Source organism: Staurois parvus, unplaced genomic scaffold (assembly GCF_062004578.1).
Source record: "Staurois parvus isolate SC_StPar_1 unplaced genomic scaffold, SC_StPar_1.0 ptg000394l, whole genome shotgun sequence".
NCBI classification, from domain to species: domain Eukaryota; kingdom Metazoa; phylum Chordata; class Amphibia; order Anura; family Ranidae; genus Staurois; species Staurois parvus.
This window is the reverse complement of record NW_028318190.1, coordinates 9,636,093-9,654,873: the sequence shown is the minus strand read 5'-3', so window position 1 is coordinate 9,654,873 and position 18,781 is coordinate 9,636,093. Positions and strand designations below refer to the sequence as shown.

General features: G+C 39.4%; 1 protein-coding gene across 1 annotated transcript in view; it reads right to left on the bottom strand.

Annotated features, from left to right (window-relative positions):
• Positions 1 to 807: 807 nt before the first annotated feature.
• KIAA0319L (KIAA0319 like) overlaps positions 808 to 18,781 on the bottom strand; it is a 154,321-nt gene continuing 136,347 nt past the window's right edge. The window contains exons 19-22 of the mRNA XM_089686330.1: positions 14,600 to 14,722; positions 10,259 to 10,349; positions 8,355 to 8,449; positions 808 to 1,648 (exon numbers count right to left, since the gene is read on the bottom strand). Coding sequence (XP_089542456.1) covers positions 1,461 to 1,648; positions 8,355 to 8,449; positions 10,259 to 10,349; positions 14,600 to 14,722 — 497 coding nt within the window. The 3' untranslated portion in view covers positions 808 to 1,460. The remainder of the gene's footprint in view (positions 1,649 to 8,354; positions 8,450 to 10,258; positions 10,350 to 14,599; positions 14,723 to 18,781) is intronic.

Sequence of the window (18,781 nt, the reverse complement as noted above, 5' to 3'; positions counted from 1 at the left end):
TCAGATTGCTCCTTGTACGGAAATTTTCATACGATTTTCTTATCATGTATATGGGCCTTAAAAGTACTTTGACCGGGCGGAAAGAGGTTAAAGCAGAACTGTGGCCAAGTATGGACATACAAATATTTACATATTCTAAGCAAGCAACAAATAAACGTTAACACAAACCCACACTGACCTCTGTAGCTTTACCAGCAATGTGGAGTAGGTAATCCTTACATTTCAAAACAAAAGGTCATTAAAGTTGGGTCTCGGCACTCAGATGTCTCCTATCTTCCTGTGCACAAGCTCACTAAAGCTGGCTTTACACCTATATGTTGTGGTAATGCACGCCACTTTGAGTGCACTCTACCTGACTAAAGCAATACATGGTAATGCACTATCGTGTGCTGTAATGCGCTGATTTGGCAAAAATCGTGCAGGTCTGAATTTAGGTCTGTTGTGGACAGCCTTAACATGTGACATAACACACATACATTAATACACCCCACTAGACCACCCAGGTGTGAATGGGGCCTTAAGATAAATGAAAGTGAAGGTGCTTTGCTGCAAAATTTGAGGACAAATTACTCCTCAGTGCTTACAGTTACATAGGTAAGCAAGAACTTTTTCTAAAGCTTATTTCCTGCTTTTTAAGAATATGTGCATTTGACTGTCCATAGACTGGCAGAGTTCTAGTTTTATTGTCCTTACTACAGCTTTCATATTGAATTGTACTGTATTCAGTACATGTACTGGTGTAGTTTTAGATGTGTGCCTACAACCAAGAAGAACCTTTTACTTTTTATGTAGTAAGATTTGTGAATATAGTTTTTAATTCAGTGTTTGACTTTATTGAACACCATTCATATTTTTGCTTCTCACATCTCTCCTTAAAACTGGTTTGCAACAAGTTATTTTCCTTTTGATGTACATTTCATTTGATGGCCAAGATTTGTGAACACATAGAAATCAATGTCAACATTTTTGGAAAATAAATGTCATTAAATAAGGGAGAAACATTTGCTGCAGATAAAGGAAAAAAACACAGCTCAAAGATCGGGCTACAGTAAATGCCCAGTGCATTTCACATTTTATCCTTCAATGCCATCAGAAAACTGGCAGAGTAGTGCATTTAAAGTGGTGTAAGTTTACCAGTGTGGCTCATTCCTGGGGGTTGTTTTCCCAAGATCATGTGCAGAAAAAAACTCATTAAATTAAAAAAAAAAAAAATGTTCAGAATAAATCCAGTAGTATTTCCCATTGAAAAAAATCAGTTCAAGTATGTTCAGCCTCAGTTCTCTCAGAAGAGCAAAATAGTTGGTAAATCTACTAAAATATCCATTTATTTAAAAGCAGTTCAAGGTAGCAGCTTTGTCCACAAAGTAAACCAGCAGTGGTGAAAAGGACAGTTCAGCAGCTTTAACTGCTGCACAAGTGAAATAAATTCCTGGGCGGAAAACAAGATTATAGCACGTCAGCTATAATAATTCCTCTCTTTGGTTTTTGTTTTTGTGAGAGGCTTGTCCATTGCGCAAAGAACCATTCTGAGGTCGGAGCAGTTTTCCCTTCTCTCGATCTGACCAGGTGTAAGCATTGTCATCACTGTCTATCTCAGATTCAGAATGCATCAAGCTTGTATTTTGAACTGGAGATTTCATTTTTATACCTGTTGAGGGAAAAAAAGGTTAAAATAGTCTAACCAAAAGCAAAGAATATTAACTATGATGATGGTTCCCTACAGTCAAATGTACATATAGACCTAAAGTAGAACAAAACTATAGATCAATACAACTAAAGTTCGCCCAAAGCATCCCTGTCCAATGCCAACACTGCAACAGGAAAAAAAACTTGATATTTCTAGGCCATTAAAAGAGTTACTGATAGTCAATGCTTGCTTCTAACACTCAAATAGCTGTAAGCAATAATTATATTTATAATCATCAAGCAAAGTGTTAAAAAAATCAATATGTTTCGCAGCAATTTATGTTGAACCAAGCCAAAAATACTTAAAGCAGAGCTCTACCCAAAAGGGGAAGTTTCACTTTAAAGACTGGTCTCCTGCTCCCCATTAGAGATTGGCACCTTTGGGGAGCGGGTACCTGAAATTGACAGGTACTCACTCCCACTTCTGCTACGATCACCTATGCAATCGGAAGTGGAAAATGTCCTCCAGTCCTCCCTCCCCGTAGTCTTCTGTGACACGTGACAGGTCCCAGAAGACTACGGGACCATTCAGAAAGCGCAGCTCTACTTGCATGTGCGCAGTGGGCACCCATCTGTGAAGCTGCAAGCTGTCACAGCCAGGTGCCCACATTGAAGATGCTGACGCTAGGAACACAGCACGGCCGGTAAAATGGGCTGCGAGGAGGATACCGCGGGATCAAGGGACAGGTGACTGTTTAAAAGTCAGCAGCTACACTTTTTGACTATTTTTTTACAGTGTGACTGGAACTCCGCTTTAACTGTTACCATTTTTTTTTTAAACTACTGTGTAATGAAGTACAGTTGTTACGCATACCTGGTAGCTATAAGGTTCCATTCACACTTGTGCAACTCCAAAGTTGTGCAGTTTCCATTGTGACTTTGATGCAACTTTGGATGGGTGTGACTTGGATGCAACTTTGGCTGTTAACATTGGCTTTGACTGTTGCACAACTGTCACATTGATAACATTAAGATGCGACTTTTGAGAATTTACATTGTAGCCTATGGCACTCAAGTCACATGGAAGTCCTATCAAAGTAGTGCAGGAACCTTTTATAAATTGCACAGATTTGAACGGCTTCCATTCAAATACTGTGACTTGTCATGCAGCTTTATGTGTCCAAAGTTGAATGACAAGTCGCTCAAGTGTGAATGGAGCATTAAATGATGATGTACTGTGAAAGAACTTTGCTTCTACTTGTTAAAATGTTTATTGGGCAGCATATATTTTCAATAAAAGATCCATGATTTAAGTATAATAGGGTTATATAGCTCTGCTCCTGTCCCGAATAAAATATTTATTTATTGTGTATCAGGAAGAAAATACAGTGAAGGAAATAAGTATTTGATCCCCTGCTGATTTTGAATGTTTGCCCACTCACAAAGAAATGATCAGTCTAAAAATTGAATGGTAGGTGTATTGTAACACTGAGAGACAAAATAGCAACAAAAATTCAAAAGAAATGCATGTCTAACAAATTATGAACTGATTTGCATGTTCATGAGGGAAATAAGTATTTGATCCCCTATCATTCAGCAGGATTCTGGCTACCAGGTGTCTTTCATTCAGGTAACAAGCTGAGATTAGAAGCAGTCTCTTAAAGTGAGTGCTGCGAATCTCATTTTGTTACCTGTATAAAAGACCCCTGACCACAGGAGCAATCAAACAATCAGATTCCAAACTCTCCACCATGGCAAAGACCAAAGAGCTGTCCAAGGATGTCAGGGACAAGATTGCAGACCTACACACGGCTGGACTGGGCTACCAAACTATCGCCAATTAGCTTGGTGAGAAGGTGACAACAGTTGGTGCAATCATTCGCAAATGGAAGAAACACAAAACAACTGTAAGTCTCCCTAGGTCTGGTGCACCACGCAAGATCTCACCTTGTGGAGTGTCAATGATCATGAGAACAGTGAGGATTCATCCCAGAACTACACATGAGGATCTTGTCAATGATCTCCAGGCAGCTGGGACCACAGTCACCAAGAAAACAATTGGTAACACACTACGCCGACAAGGATTGAAATCCTGCAGTGCCAGCAAGGTCCCGCTGCTCAAGAAAGCACATGTCCAGGCCTGTGTGAAGTTTGCCACTGAACATCTCAATGATGCAGAGGAGGACTGGTTGAAAGTGTTGTGGTCAGATGAGACCAAAATCAAGCTCTTTGGCATCAAATCAACTCGCCGTGTTTGCAGGAGGAGGAATGCTGCCTATGACCCCAAGAACACCATCCCAGCTGTCAAACATGGTGATGGAAACATTTTGCTTTTGGGTGATTTTCTGCTAAGGGGACAGGACAACTGCACCTCATCAAAGGGACGATGGACGGGGCAATCTACTGTCAAATCTTGGGCGAGAACCTTCTTCCCTCAGCCAGGGCATTGAAAATGGTTCGTGGGTGGGTGTTCCAGCATGACAATGACCAGAAAACACGCGGCCAAGGCAACAAAGGAGTGGCTCAAGAAGAAGCACATTAAGGTCCTGGAGTGGCCTAGCCAGTCTCCAGACCTTAATCCGATTGAAAATCTGTGGAGGGAGCTGAAAGTTCGAGGGTGCCTTGCATTGCTGTGTGAATACGTGCTGTGTGTTGCTGTGTGAATCTAGCAGCTACTGCTGTCAAAAAAGGCATCCTGCTCAGTGTTTATTAGCACTGCTCAGATGTGATATAGACCAATTCAATGTAATGACATGATAACCCTATAGTTTAACCTAATCAGCACAAACTAACACCTTCTTCCCCTTCTCCTGTCAACTATTATTTTCCTGCTAATGTTTTTTTTATATTTTTATTTTATCGGCTTTTAATATTTAAACGTTTTTCATTTTTGTTATTTTTTTTGGTGTCACATAAAAAAAGAGCTAAATTGAACCAAAAAAAAATGCTTTATTTAATTTTTAACTTTGAACTGCAAAGGAAAAAAAAGACCGAAAAATTAAAAAACAAAACAAAACAAAACAATACTTGCTGCTTTCTGTTATAAAACATATCCAATAAAAAAAAATAAATCACATTAGTTCATAAATTTAGGCCAAAATGTATTCTGCTACATGTCTTTGGTAAAAAAAAAAAAATATATATTAAGTATATTAATTGGTTTGTCTGAAAGTTACACGTTGTACAAATTATGATATATATATATATATATATATATATATATATATATATATATATATATATATATATATATACATATATATATATATACACAAAAGTATTGGGACACCTAAATCGACAGGTGGTGTATAAAATCAAGCACCTAGGCATGCAGACTGCTCCTACAAACATTTCTGAAAGAATGGATCGTTCTCAGGAGCTCAGTGAATTCGTGCGTGGTACAATCATAGGTTGCCTCCAGTACAATAAGTCCATCCATGAAATTTCCTCACTACTAAATATTCCACGGTCAACTGTTTGTGGTATTATAACAAAGTGGAAGCAACTGGGAACAACAGCAACTCAGCCACAAAGTGGTAGGCCACGTAAAATGACAAAGCGGGGTCAACTGTCTTCAGAATCAACTAAAGACCTCCAAACTTCATGTGGCCTTCAGATTAGCACAACAACAGTGCATAGAGAGGTTCATGGAATGGGTTTCTATGGCCAAGCAGCTGCTTCCAAGCCTTATATCACCAAGTGCAATACAAACCATCGGATGCAGTGGTGTAAAGCACGCTGCTACTGGACTCTAGAGCAGTGGAGACGTGTTCTCTGGAGTGACCAATCACGCTTCTATGTCTGGCAATCCGATGGACATATCTGGGTTTGGCAGTTGCCAGAATAGTACTTGCCTGACTGCATTGTGCCAAGTGTAAAGTTTAGAGGAGGGGGATTATGGCGTGGGGTTGTTTTTCAGGGGTTGGGCTTGGCCTTTAAGTTCCAGTGAAGGGAACTCTTAAGGCATCAGCATACCAAGACATTTTGGACAATTTCATGCTTCCAACTTTGTGGGAACAATTTGGGGATGGCCCCTTCCTGTTCCAGCATGACTGCGCACCAGTGCACAAAGCAAGTTCCATAAAGACATGAATGAGCGAGTTTGGGGTGGAGGAAATTGACTGACCTGCACAGAGTCCTGACCTCAACCCACTAGAACATATTTGGGATGAATTCGAGTGGAGACTGCGAGGCAGACCCTCTCGTCCAACATCAGTGCCTGACCTCACAAATGCTTCTGGAAGAATGGTCAAATATTCCCATAGACACACTCCTAAACCTTGTGTACAGCCTTACCAGAGGAGTTGAAGCTGTTATAGCTGCAAAGTGTGGGCCAACTCAATATTGAACCCTACGGACTAAGACTAGAATGCCATTCATGTGCATGTAAAGGCAGGCGGCCCAATACTTTTGTCAATAAAGTGTGTGTGTGTGTGTGTGTATATATATAAAAAATGGAATTTATGCAGCTATGGCACTATACTGGTAATGGCAGTCATCGGCCACTTATAGTGGGATGACTGTGATAGTGTCATGGGCTTGCTGGGAAGTACACTAACTGACACTGACATCAATAGTGACACTAATACAGTGATCAGTGCTAATACTGTACACTGTCACTGTACTAATGACACTGGATGAAAGGGGGTTAACATCAAAGGGCAATCAAAGGGTTAGTTGTGTGCCTAACAAGTTTAATGTGTGTGATTATGAGCTGCTTTTTCTAAGAGGTCAGGCTGTTTTTTTCTCCTTGCTTTGCAGGGAGAAGAAATGGCAAAATTGCAGCTCTGTGTACAGAGCCCTGTACTGTTGGTAAACACAGGCCTCTGGACTGTGATTGGACACAGCCGATCAGCAGGTCCTGGCCATAAATCATTGGCCAGGACCTGCTGACAAAATCCCACTGTGTCCAATTGCAGCACGGAATAGCAGGGGGCACGCATGCCAGCCCCAAACCCACAAGCATGCTCACAACATTTATTTACATTGCGCCTGCAACTGCTGCCCAGGGGAAGTAGTAAAAAAAAAAAAAAAAAAAGGGGTGGGAGGACAGTGAAAAAATAAAGTCTCTATTAAAAATTAGAATAAAGTTTATTTTTTGTAGTCTTCTGTATTAAAGAGTAACTAAAGTTCTGCAGTCACCAACAGAGAGAAGAAAGGCTCTTTATTGCAGAAGAGACATGCTGTGGAGCTGATTTACTAAAACTGAATAGTGTAAAATCTGGTTCAGCAGTACATGGTAGCCAATCGGCTTCTAACTTCAGTATGTCCAATTAAATTTTGATTTAAAGAAAAAAAAAAAAAAAAATCCAAAAGCTGATTGGTCTGAGCTGCACCAGTTTTTGAACTCTCCACTGTTAGTAAATCTCCCCCAATGTCTCCTCTGCAATAAGATGGCACCTGAATTTCTAAAGGCAAGTAGAGCAGCGCCAACCTCAAAATGCCCACATAAAAGAAATTCCATTTATTGCAGCTGAAATAAGGTGATTTTATATATATATATATATATATATATATATATATATATATAAATATATATTATTTATTTAATATATCAATACCTTATGATAATTTATATAATTTGTGGCCCAATTTCTTTTTATACTATGTTTACACAATGATTTTTTAACACAGCTTTTAGAGTATAATATCACTTTATTTACAGTATATAGGATTTATTTCTATTGGACATTTTGAGGTTAGCACTGCTCTACTTGCTTATTTTTGCATTCAAGGGGGTACACATTTTTTAGCAGCAGCTGGACACAGGTTTAATGTTATTTTAAATTTCCTTTTATTTAGGGATTTGATGGTGTAGCACGGGTGTTTTATCAAACTATTTAATAACATGAACCTACCCACCTGCTCGCTGTCTTCGCTGGCATGTAAACTGAGCTGCTCAGCTTACAGTAGTAGCCTGATACCTGTGCTCTACCCATCTCACACCAGCCAATGAAGATGGCTGAAGACCAGCACACAGTAGAAGATGCCAGTGCTGGTGAGGGACAAGATTATTGGAGCAAAAATGTAAGATTTGTTCTGCTTTAAGTTTAAAATTACTAGTTTTTTCCTTGTGTATTTTTATAAAAGTGTACACACCTCAGCTAGGCTACTTTAACTAGTATTGAAAAGGTAATACATTAAACAAAAATTTCCAACATAATATTACCATAGCAAAATGGATTCTTCCAGGGACTGCTTCAGTACTAATTGATATAAACAACAGTCTATTCAGTGATGGTGGGAATATCATTACTTTACGTGTATTTAAACTCAAGAAAAAAAACAAACAAAAACTCAATAAATTCCAGCTTGCCAGTCCTTGGGTGTGGTGGCTGCATTAATTTTATTTATTTTTTCAGGTTTTTATTCCTTTATTTTCACCTGGTGATCCCGTCATTACCACACTTCCTGTCCTGAAAAATGCTCACTCACTACACTGTAGCTATGGAGGAGCAGCATTTCACCCTAGGTTTGGAAATACAGAACGCTTTCCCTTCTCCTCATCCATAGTAGGAAGGTGTTAATGTGGAGAAGACTCCAGATTGGGCAAATTGGCAACAAGCCTGCAGCCACCACGGGCAAAGGTGTTATGGCTGAGAAACGGTGCTAGAGTGCTGTTTTTAAAAAAATGTTTGGTTATGGGTGGTTAAGAACAATCTCTGTTGGTATTAGCTTGCTCAAAGACCACTGCAGTAACTTTTTGGGTCATTTAAATACATTATTACCAGTTTTGATGCTTGACTTTAGCTCCAAACTCTCTTGGTCATCCGTGGCTTCAAGAATTTTATACCTGCTCTTCCTCTTTGGTTTTCCTTTTTTTCTGCAAGGAAAAGCATAAATAGGGATAGCATTATAAGCATGGACAGATTTCAGTTGAATTTCCTCTATGACCTTATATCCCTGTGGATGTCCAGCTTGATTTAATGTAGTTCTAAAGTCTGAAAGTTTTTTACCTTCATGCATTCTAAGCATGAAGGTAAAAATCCTTCAGTGCGCAGATTCCCCCTCAGCCCTGCTAATACTTATTTGACCCTGATCCAGCGATGTGTAGGACAGCAGCATCTCTCCCTCCTCATTGACTAAGACACAGCAGCGGGAGTCATTGGCTACTACTGCTGTCAGTCACAGACAGTGAGAAGGGAGCGGGAGGCCAAGCTGTTCTCTGTGTGTCTATAAGGCAGCTCAGGAGCGAACACGCACAAGTGCTCCCAGAGCAAGCAGTTTCCTCTGGGGGCACTCTGCAGGCGAGGGGGGAATCAGGAGCGCTGGCGAGAAGAGGTGGATTGGGGCTGTTCTGTGCAAAACCATTACACAGTGCAGTTAAGTATGACATGTTTGTTTCCTTTTAATTGCACTTAAAGTTTTAAAATATAAACTTTAAAAAAATGTACATATGATAATTTCTAATTTCCTCCAAGTAGTGACAGTCTGTTCCTCCTTTTCATTGTAAAAACCTGAGCAATTTTCAATACAACAGGCTTCACAAACAAGCTAACAGGTGTTATATGTTGCTTTATAAGACTTGAATGGCTGAACTCATGCAGTGGCTTGCTGTAATACGGACAAAAAATATATTTTGAAGAATAACACTCGTAAGAACATTCACAGACTACATTTACAGGATAGGTTATAATTTCCCCTTGCTTGATTTTGTGTCTGATGAAATAAAAGCCTGCATTAAAGGATAAGTTCACCTTTCAGGGTGTAACACTCCTTGATTGTAAGCTTGAAAGAGTAGGGCCCTCTTACCCCTCGTATGCTGTCTGTTTTTGTTGTACCATGCCATGTATTGTCCCCCTATTGTACAGCGCTGAGCAAACCCTTTGGCGCTATATAAACTCGATGTAATAATAATAATAATAACACAAAACATGTTATAATCAGACTGCCCCCCGCTTTGACAGTCAGCGGGGGTACTTCTCCCCCTTCACTAGCTGTCAAATTTTTAAAAAAGGTGGCCGTGCTGGACTCTGCCAGCCTGTCCATGTCACTTGTTCACTGTATTCTGTGAATGAGAAACTATAAGTCCAGACAGCCTTAGCGGTTGTAGGCTTGCAGTTCTCACGGCACTTTGGTAGTTCATTGAGTCTTCCTGTCAGTATATCTGCTTGCCCATACATCCTGTACTGAGAGATCTGCAGGAGACCTGCATGGCGCCAGAGATCTGCTGATCGCTGGTGCAATGCTTTACAGGCTCCCCAATAAATAAATAAATAAATAAATGCACATTTTTTTTAACCTGCAAAAAAAAATGCTTTTATTATTTTTTGTATAAAGGAGAACTTATCCTTTGAAGAAAAGTAAAATGGAAGTTTTGTCTCCCCGAAACAGTGAGATGTTATTTTCTTTAAAGTTTTTTTTTTTTTTTTTTTTTAAGATCAACCTATAAACTTTGATAATGATGTGCTCGATAAACTAATTGTTGTTAGTTTTAAAAAACTGAAAATAAGTATCCATATATTTGCTCACTGAAACCAATCTGATGTTAAGTTTATTTTTTTCCCTGCCACACACAAAAAAAATAACAGAAAAATATTGTGCTTGCACCCCATTTCTCAGCCTATAATTTCATTTGTGATGATTCATAGTGAATCATTATATTTTTAATAATCACAAGACCACTTTTTACCTTTTACAGCAACACACCATGCACCACGTTAGCAGTCCCAATGCCACAACACAGAGGAAGCTTGTGATAATGACGTATAGCACGCTCCAGTCTGCAATATTTAAGATATTAAATAATGAATAACTAAAGAATAAAGATGTTGGTAACACAATAAATAAACAAATGAAGTTATCCAAACAACATAAATGGTTAACATGAAAAAGAAATATTGTGCAAAAGAAAAACAGTGTGATGGGTTAACAGACAGTTATGTAAGGTGGTGGTGGAAGAAAAAGGGGACGTCCTAAATGAATATGACATTGTCATTATAGAGACCATTGAATCAGCGCTACCAAAGTGCTCTAAGCAAAGCAGCCAAAATAATGCACCTGCACTACCTTTGGATAGCGCAACACACCACAATACACAGAGCTTTCATGTATGTGCTTTGTGGTGCTATGTAGTGCAAGTGCTTTGAAGCATCGGCCTCAAAGTATATGGGCATCGGGGTGTTACTTAGCATGAATGGTAATGGAAGAGATTCAGTATGTGTCTAAATCCAAATAGCTTCCATATGTATAACACATGAGGAGCTAAAGGGGGTACAAATACCTTAAAGCAGAGCTCCATCCAGGTGATCTGAAGCATAAGTTGTCCTCCCTCCCCGTAATCTTCTGGGACACATGACAGGTCCCAAAAGACTACGGGACCATTCACAAAGCGCAGCGCTACTCGCACATGTGCAGTGTGCACCCGGCTGTGAAGCCGCATGCTGTCACAGCCGGGTGCCCACGCTGAAGAAGCTAGCGCCACACATATGCTATACACCCTTACATATTTATAAAGTTTGCATAATAATAAGGATCCCTTATTTGCATATATTGCAATACCTGTTCAAGCTGGTCAACTGCTCCAAAGTGATTCCTCCCTGGCTAGTCTAAGAATCCCTATTTTATGCAAAGGTTTGCTAGGAATACTAAATATAAGGGTGTATTAGCAGTGTGCAGAGGGTTAATTCAGAATTTTCAGAATTAATGGCGACGCACCACGCAATGCTTTTAAAAACAGGTTTTAAAATTATTTTCCACAAGGATAGATGTGAAACCAGCCTAAATAAGTTGTAGGCGATCAGAACTTGCTACGGTCCATCCAGAAATTGGTAATTGCTTTTGTGTGGACTTTATCTGTAATATTTAAAAGCCATTTCAAAGAGAAGTCAGCCATTTAAAGAAAAATTGCTATCACCTTGAAAATCAACATTGACAATACAGATTGTTCCAGGTATGAGAGAGTATGTGAGCTCTTCTCATGTTACAGTGCACCAGAATGGCAGGCAATCACTAGGCCTAAGGCAGTGGCAGTAATGTCACCATTGCCTTTAGAGCCAGAGACCAGTCAACACTGGGTATTACAGTTTTGGCTGCAAGGGGCAATGTGATTATCAGTGGGTTGGGGTCTCTTTGTAAACACACTGTAACTTTGCCCTCAATGGGTAAGGTGGCAGTGGGATTACTTTACTTAAACTGGAGAGTACAAAATCTGGTGCAGCTCTGTATAAAAACCAATGTCAAAGCTTAAATGAACAAGCTGAAGTTAGAAGCTGATTGACTACCATGCAGATCTGCACCAGACTGTGCAATCAGCTTCTAACTCCAGCTTGTTCAGTTAAGTTTTGACATTAAAAAATGGAAGCTGATTGTTTTTTACGCAGCACTACACCAGATTTTATACTCTCCGGTGCTAGTAAATCAACCCCATAGTTCTTTAACCACATCCCGCAACGGGTTGGCTTTAATGCTGGGTGGATCTGGTGCGGGCAAATGCACTGCATTTGTGACCTGTGTTGGGGGTGTCATTAACTTATTATTGACAAAGCCCAATACAGTTGCGCTGTGTTAAAGAATGAATAAAGTGATTCAAGTGTAATAAATAATGTCCATAAATATTTGTAATAAAATCCAACACAAGTGCTGTGTGAATACTAATACATTAAAAAAGTCCACATCAAGTGTATATATATATAGTGTCCATCAAATCTTTTGTGAGACCCAACGATGTGTACCAGTGAGCCCACCAGCTCAAGCACACCCAGCCTCTTACCAAATTGTCAGACCCCAAATTATGGGAAGTCTAGCATAGCGTGAAGCTGCGTGGGAACTTCGCTGAAATCTTCCTCTCCTGCTTTGTAATTAAGCTTGGCAAGAAAAAGATAAGCCTCTAATTTTGTAGTACCATTATATATTATTTATTAAGTATCAACCAGAAAACCACTTACAAACATCTTCAGATAAACGCATAAAACAATACAAACACAGCTGGTGCTGACTCCTGCCTAGCATGAGTGAAGTCAGCACAAGCTCCACATCACCCTGATGTACGTTTCGTCCAAATATATGTTGTCAAGGGGATCAGCTTAAAGTGGTTCTAAAGCCTTAAGGTTTTTCACCCTAATGCATTAAAAGCATTAGGGTGAAAAACCTTCTGTGCTGCAGGATCCCTCCCCTATACTAACCTAAGCTCGATCCGCTCCAGTGATGTGCACAAGAGCAGCGGCTCTTGACGCTGTCTCCCTCCTCCCTGGGCAGATCAATCTGTCAATCAAATGCTGTGCCGTGCCAGCGAGGGGGGGCCAAGTTGCCTGCTCTGTGTCAATGGATGCAGACAGAGTGGCTTGGGAGTAAGCCTGCACAGGTGCCCCCATGGAAAGCTGCTTTCCATGGGGAGACCCGCCAAAAAGGAGGAGTCTGGAGTGCCGGCGGGTGAACCCAAAAGAGGAGGATCCAGGCTGCTCTGTGCAATACTATTGCACAGAGCAGGTAAGTATACCATATTTATTATTATGGTAAATAAATTAATAAAACCCCAAAAAATAAAGGTTTAATTTTGCTTTCATTGCGACGCAGGAGAGGAAGATTACAGCGAAATTTAAATTTCTATCAGAGGTCACGTGTGTGTTTCTGTGCTGGATGATCCATGGTGCAAGACCCACGTAGCTTCACACTGTTAGACCTTCTACATTTTGGGGTCTGACAGAGAGGCTGTGTGTGCATGAGGTGGTGGGCTCACTGGTACACATCATCCGATTTCACAAAAGATCTGGTGGACACTACAGTGTTTATTTATATATATATTCACTTTGACGCTTGTTTTTCATTTATTAGTATTCACACAGCACTTGTGTTGGATTCTATTACAAATATTTATGTACGTTATTTATTACACTTGAATCACTTTATTCATTCTTTTACACAGTGTAACTGTGTTGGGATTTGTATATTGTGCATTTGTATTTTTATGCTTCTGAGTACAACTGTGATATTTTTATTTTTTATTTAGTACTGAGCGCAGTTTCTTTTTGTTTAGTTTGATCTTATTATTGATACCAGGTGCAGATTGTAACAGTAGTGTGTTTTGAATGTGGTACGGGAAAAGCACATGGAACGTGGATTTCCTGCACCAAGTTTCAATGTGAACGGGCCATAAATACACTGACAGTTTTATTTTAACTCACTTGCTGATGCTTCAAGTGTATGTTCCCACAATTTAAAACTGTCAGGGCTCATTCACATGTGCTTCAATACCCTGTGTTTATGCATCATTTATTCAGCATTTTTAAAGCCTCATAACCACCCGTCAATGGCTGTTATGAATATTACAATAGCACCACACAGTGTTGTTCACACAGGAGTAGAGCATTGTGTTAAAAATTAAGCAGCATGACGCTTTTATGAGGCATCACCACATGTCAGCCGCCTCCATTGGTTGCAATGGTAATGACCTGTAACCTCACTTTAAACACACCTATAGCATTTATGGAGCGGTGATGAAGCATTAATGAAGTGTTAACTGAGTACTGGGGGGACAGACACTGGAGGTTCCTGTAACCCAGAATGCACTGGGAAATAATAGAGAACTAGGACAAAACAGCCCGACGCTTCCTGTTTGTACAGAACAGCCGTGTGGTAACACCATTGGCCTCTGTATGCACGCAAAAGCATCAAGCCAGCCAGCAATACTTGATATCATTTTCTCTACATCACGTCTCCTTTATATATTTCCCACTATAAAAGCAACACTTTCATCGGCATTTATCAAGCATTCTTGAATTTTTCAACGCTTCATTGATACAATGAAAACAGATCAAAATTATTTCATAAATGCTATAGGCGCATTAATGAGCATTGCTTCATTCTGTGTAATCAACACACGTGTACAAGCCCATAGCGTATAACTGATGGCTACGTATAATTCTATTTTTACACACACTTTAAATTACATTCACACTTTAATTTATGTAATTCACATTTTTTAAGTGGTAAAAAAACAGGAAAAAATACACACAAAATACTTTATGAAACTTACCACAGTTGCTTTCTCCATCACCAAACTGTCGACGAATAAAATTCTCCATCCAAAAAGGGTCACAGACACAGCGCTTGGTAACAGAGTTGCAGTGACCATGCATAGAACAATTTAACTGGCAAGCTAGGGAAGAAACACACAGTGAGTATCTGCTAGGTTTACTGCCTGTAGACAGCAAACACATCTGGATCAAGACAATCGTTGCAGCAATGTTTTTTTTTTTCATTAAGGAAAGGGAACTAGTGATGAAAAAATAAAACACATATACTGCAATAACAAACTTACGGCCACCATTCATACATCCCTTGGGAATGCACAGTGCTTCTTTTTAGCTCCTAGTGAAAATCTTTAGGAGTCTTAAGAAATTGCAAATTTTTTTATTATTATTATACAGGATTTATATAGCGCCAACACTTTGCACAGCGCTTTACAAAATGAAGGTAGGCATTACAGTTACAATACAATTTGGTACAAGAGGGCCCTGCTCGTTAGAGCGTACAATCTAGGAGGAAGGGTTGAGTGATACAAAAGGTAATAGCAATGGGGGATGAGCTAATGGAGGAAATAAATAGCAGTTTACTAATTAGAAGCAGGATAGGCTTCTTTAAAGAGAAAGGTTTTTAGGGATTGTCTAAAGGTGGATAGATTAGGAGATAGCCAGACAGATTTGGGTAGGGAGTTCCATAGGATAGGAGAAGCTTGGGAGAAGTTCTGGGGGCGAGCATGGGAGGAGGTGACACGGGCACTAGAGAGCAGAAGGTCTTGGGAGGATTGAAGAGAGAGGTTTGGTTGATATTTTGAGATCAGGTTGGTGATATGGCTGGGGGCAGAGTTGTGGATGGCTTTGTAAGTTGTTGTTAGTATTTTGAATTTTATTCATTGGGTGAGTGGAAGCCAGTGGAGGGAATGGCAGAGAGGGGTAGCAGACACTGAACATTTGGTAAGGTGGATGAGCCTGGCAGCAGTATTCATGATGGACTGGAGGGGATTGGCCTATGTAAAGGTAAGCCAATGAGGAGGGAGTTGCAGTAGTCAAGGTGGGAGATCACCAGGGAGTGAATTAGAAGCTTTGTGGTGTCATTGGTTAAAAAGGGGCGTATTTTGGAGATGTTGCAGAGGTTGAGGTGGCATGATTTGGACAAGGATTGGATGTAGGCCTGAAAGGATAGTTCAGAATCCAGGGTTGCAGGGATGGGTTGATAGTGGTGCTATTGATCCTGACCAAGAAATCAGGGGAAGAGGCACGTGGGGAAGGAAATATTATGAGCTCAGTTTTGGATAGATTGAGTTTTAGGACTCCAGTCTGATATGTCTGTTAGTAAATCAGTGAGAATTTGGATATAGTTTATCTGTGACATTTGGCTATACTGTAGTTTAAGATTTTAAATACTGGTACAAAGATCCCAGGAGACCAGCTGTCTATACCACTACGCAGTACTAACTCTGTTAAAGCCTAGCTCCAGGAAAATTTTAAATTATCACTTGCAGTGGGGCTGCAAGGGTTATTAGCTTGTTTTGTTTAGTTTGTTGTTTTGTTTAGGAGATAGGATAAACACTTTTATTTGCCTGATCCTCTGTACCCTCAGCAGATGGTGCTCCCCCAAGCTCTATCGGTGGTCCCTCAGGGTCAAGGCTATGGACCCTGCTTTGTCTCCAGTCAGTGTCCCTGATCACTGGCACGCCAGTTATATGATGACGCTGTACTGCATTGGTGACAGTATGTAAAAAAAAAATTCTGAAAATAATTTTTTTAATTTCTGAAAATTTATGACCAAAAAATTACAACTTCAAAAAACTCGCCATGCCTCTTATGAAATACATAGGACTGTCTACTTTGCAAAAAAAAAAAAAGGTCATTTGGGGGATATCTGTACTGTTCTGACATTTTTGGGCCTCAAGAGGCTGTCGGTACTTCAGGATTGATCAATATTCAGATATATACCATAGTTTTTGAACTCTATAACTTTCCTACAGACTAAATAATAAATACTTGGGTTATTTTCAGCCAATGAAATGTAGCAGAATACATCTTGGCCTAAATTTATGAAGAACAATTATTTATTTGCAAAAACAAAGAAAAATGTGTTTTTTTTCTTCAAAATTTATGATTTGTTTTGTTAATTTAGCAAAAAATAAAAACCCCAGTGGTGATTAGATACCACCAAAAGAAAGCTCTAGTTGTGTGAACAAAATGATAAAAATTTAGTTTGGGTACAGTGTTGCATGACCACGCAATTGTTCAAAGTGTGAGAGTGCTGAAACCTGAAAATTGGCCTGGGCAGGAAGGAAGGTATTGAAGTGGTTTATATGATGTATTGTATTTGAAAATGATGCTTCATTTTCTAATAAAATGGAAGATGAAACCTCATTGATTTGTCTTAATAAGACAGCCACAGAATGCTATGAGCATACATTTTCACAAGTAACAGTGGAAATACTAGAACAGATTTTAAAAATTGGAAGGCTTTAAAGCTGAACTCTAGACAGCTAGAAAATAGCCGTTTAAACCAGCTATACATTCATTAAACATATTCATGCTTCCACACTAGAGCCATTATTTGTGCTTTCATGTACCATAAAATTAGCATGCCCCAGAATATTATATTATATATATTCTGAACAGAATAGCCTTGTAGAATAAAATTATGTTAGTTTAAATTTTTTATGCTGCATTGTCTATGTGCAACTGCTTAAAAATATACTGAAATTATTTTAGTGCACACAAACACAGTTTAAAGCAACACTATATATCCTATTTCTCCACAAATAATCCACAGACATCCACGATTTAGTGGCCCTGTAATCTTATTTTCATGAAATAATTTCTTACTGTGTTTTTCTGTTTCTTTGTAACATCCTCTGTGAGCTCCATAATCTCTTCTTTTCCCACCTCACTTCCATGTGTTTGGAACCAGCACTGCATGTTAGTTGTGGCCATTTGCACTGCTCTATGCACACTACAAAGTTCATAGAGTTCACAGTCCCTAATCCATCTTGGAAGTGAGCAAGAGAAAGCTACTACATGCAGTGAGACCATGGAGATTGAATGTGGCCACCCTCTAACAGGAAGACAGATCACAGCAGCAAGAAAAAAAAAAGAAAAAAGAAAAGGGAATTTGGAAATTTGAAAGAGGCTGAGAGTAACAGAACATTCTTTTTTTGCATTAATAAAATTATACTAGAACCACATTTTTTTGTTACTAAACCATAGTTTTTAGTATCACTTTAATCTCCAAATTTTGTTTTACAAAATAAAAGATGATGCCACAGCATGCCACCTTGTAACGCAAAGGAAGTCAGGTAAATAGGTACCAAATATGTAAAATCTCAAAATTTATTGTGCCCATGAAATGGTGAAAATGACGGTACTTAAAATTATCAGTAAATTACATTTTGAATGTCTTTACAGCTCATCAGTTTGGAGATGATGTAGAATTTTTGCTCTCACTCTGGTGTGATTGATGATGGTGCAACTGTTTACATGCACTCTGTGTGTGTTTACGCTCGTATGTGTGCATGTGTGGGGCGATTAGGGTACTTTTGATTTTATTTTATTGTATTTTAATATTTTTAATTTTGTTTATTTTTTTAATTTTAACTATGTGGTAGCACTGGGCAAGTGACAGGTACTCTTTACAGAGACATCTAATAGAACCCTAATGCCCCCCCTTGCCCTCCAGTCCAGTTGATCAAGCACAGACTGTAGTCTGGTTTTCTAGCCAGGAATATGTCATTTGTGAAACCAAAATGCTTACAGCCTTGTGCTTCCTGGTTCACATGGATGTTCCTTGATCTCTTCCCATTCACCATCCTGACGTCATCTTTTGGGGATCCCGGGAGGAGTGGGAACTTTCAGGAACCACAGAGCTGAAGCATTTCCAGTACTAAGATGGCCACCTCCACACAGAGACACAGTGCAGAACAAGAAAAGATAGACAGTAATGGGGAAAGACAAACTGCAGAAAAACCTCAAGCAATACAAGTAATTAATGCTTTGTCCTCTTTTTGGGGCACAGGTTCCACAATTCAGGTCGTCTTTAAGATGGGTATATTTGGTTAAATGGGAACCAAAATATTAGTTCAGCAACAAAATAATTAAAGTGTAACTCCACCTTTGTTGAAAAAAAAAATAATCCCCTCTGGGTAATCAATGTACATTGCAGGGAATTTAAAGCCTAAGTA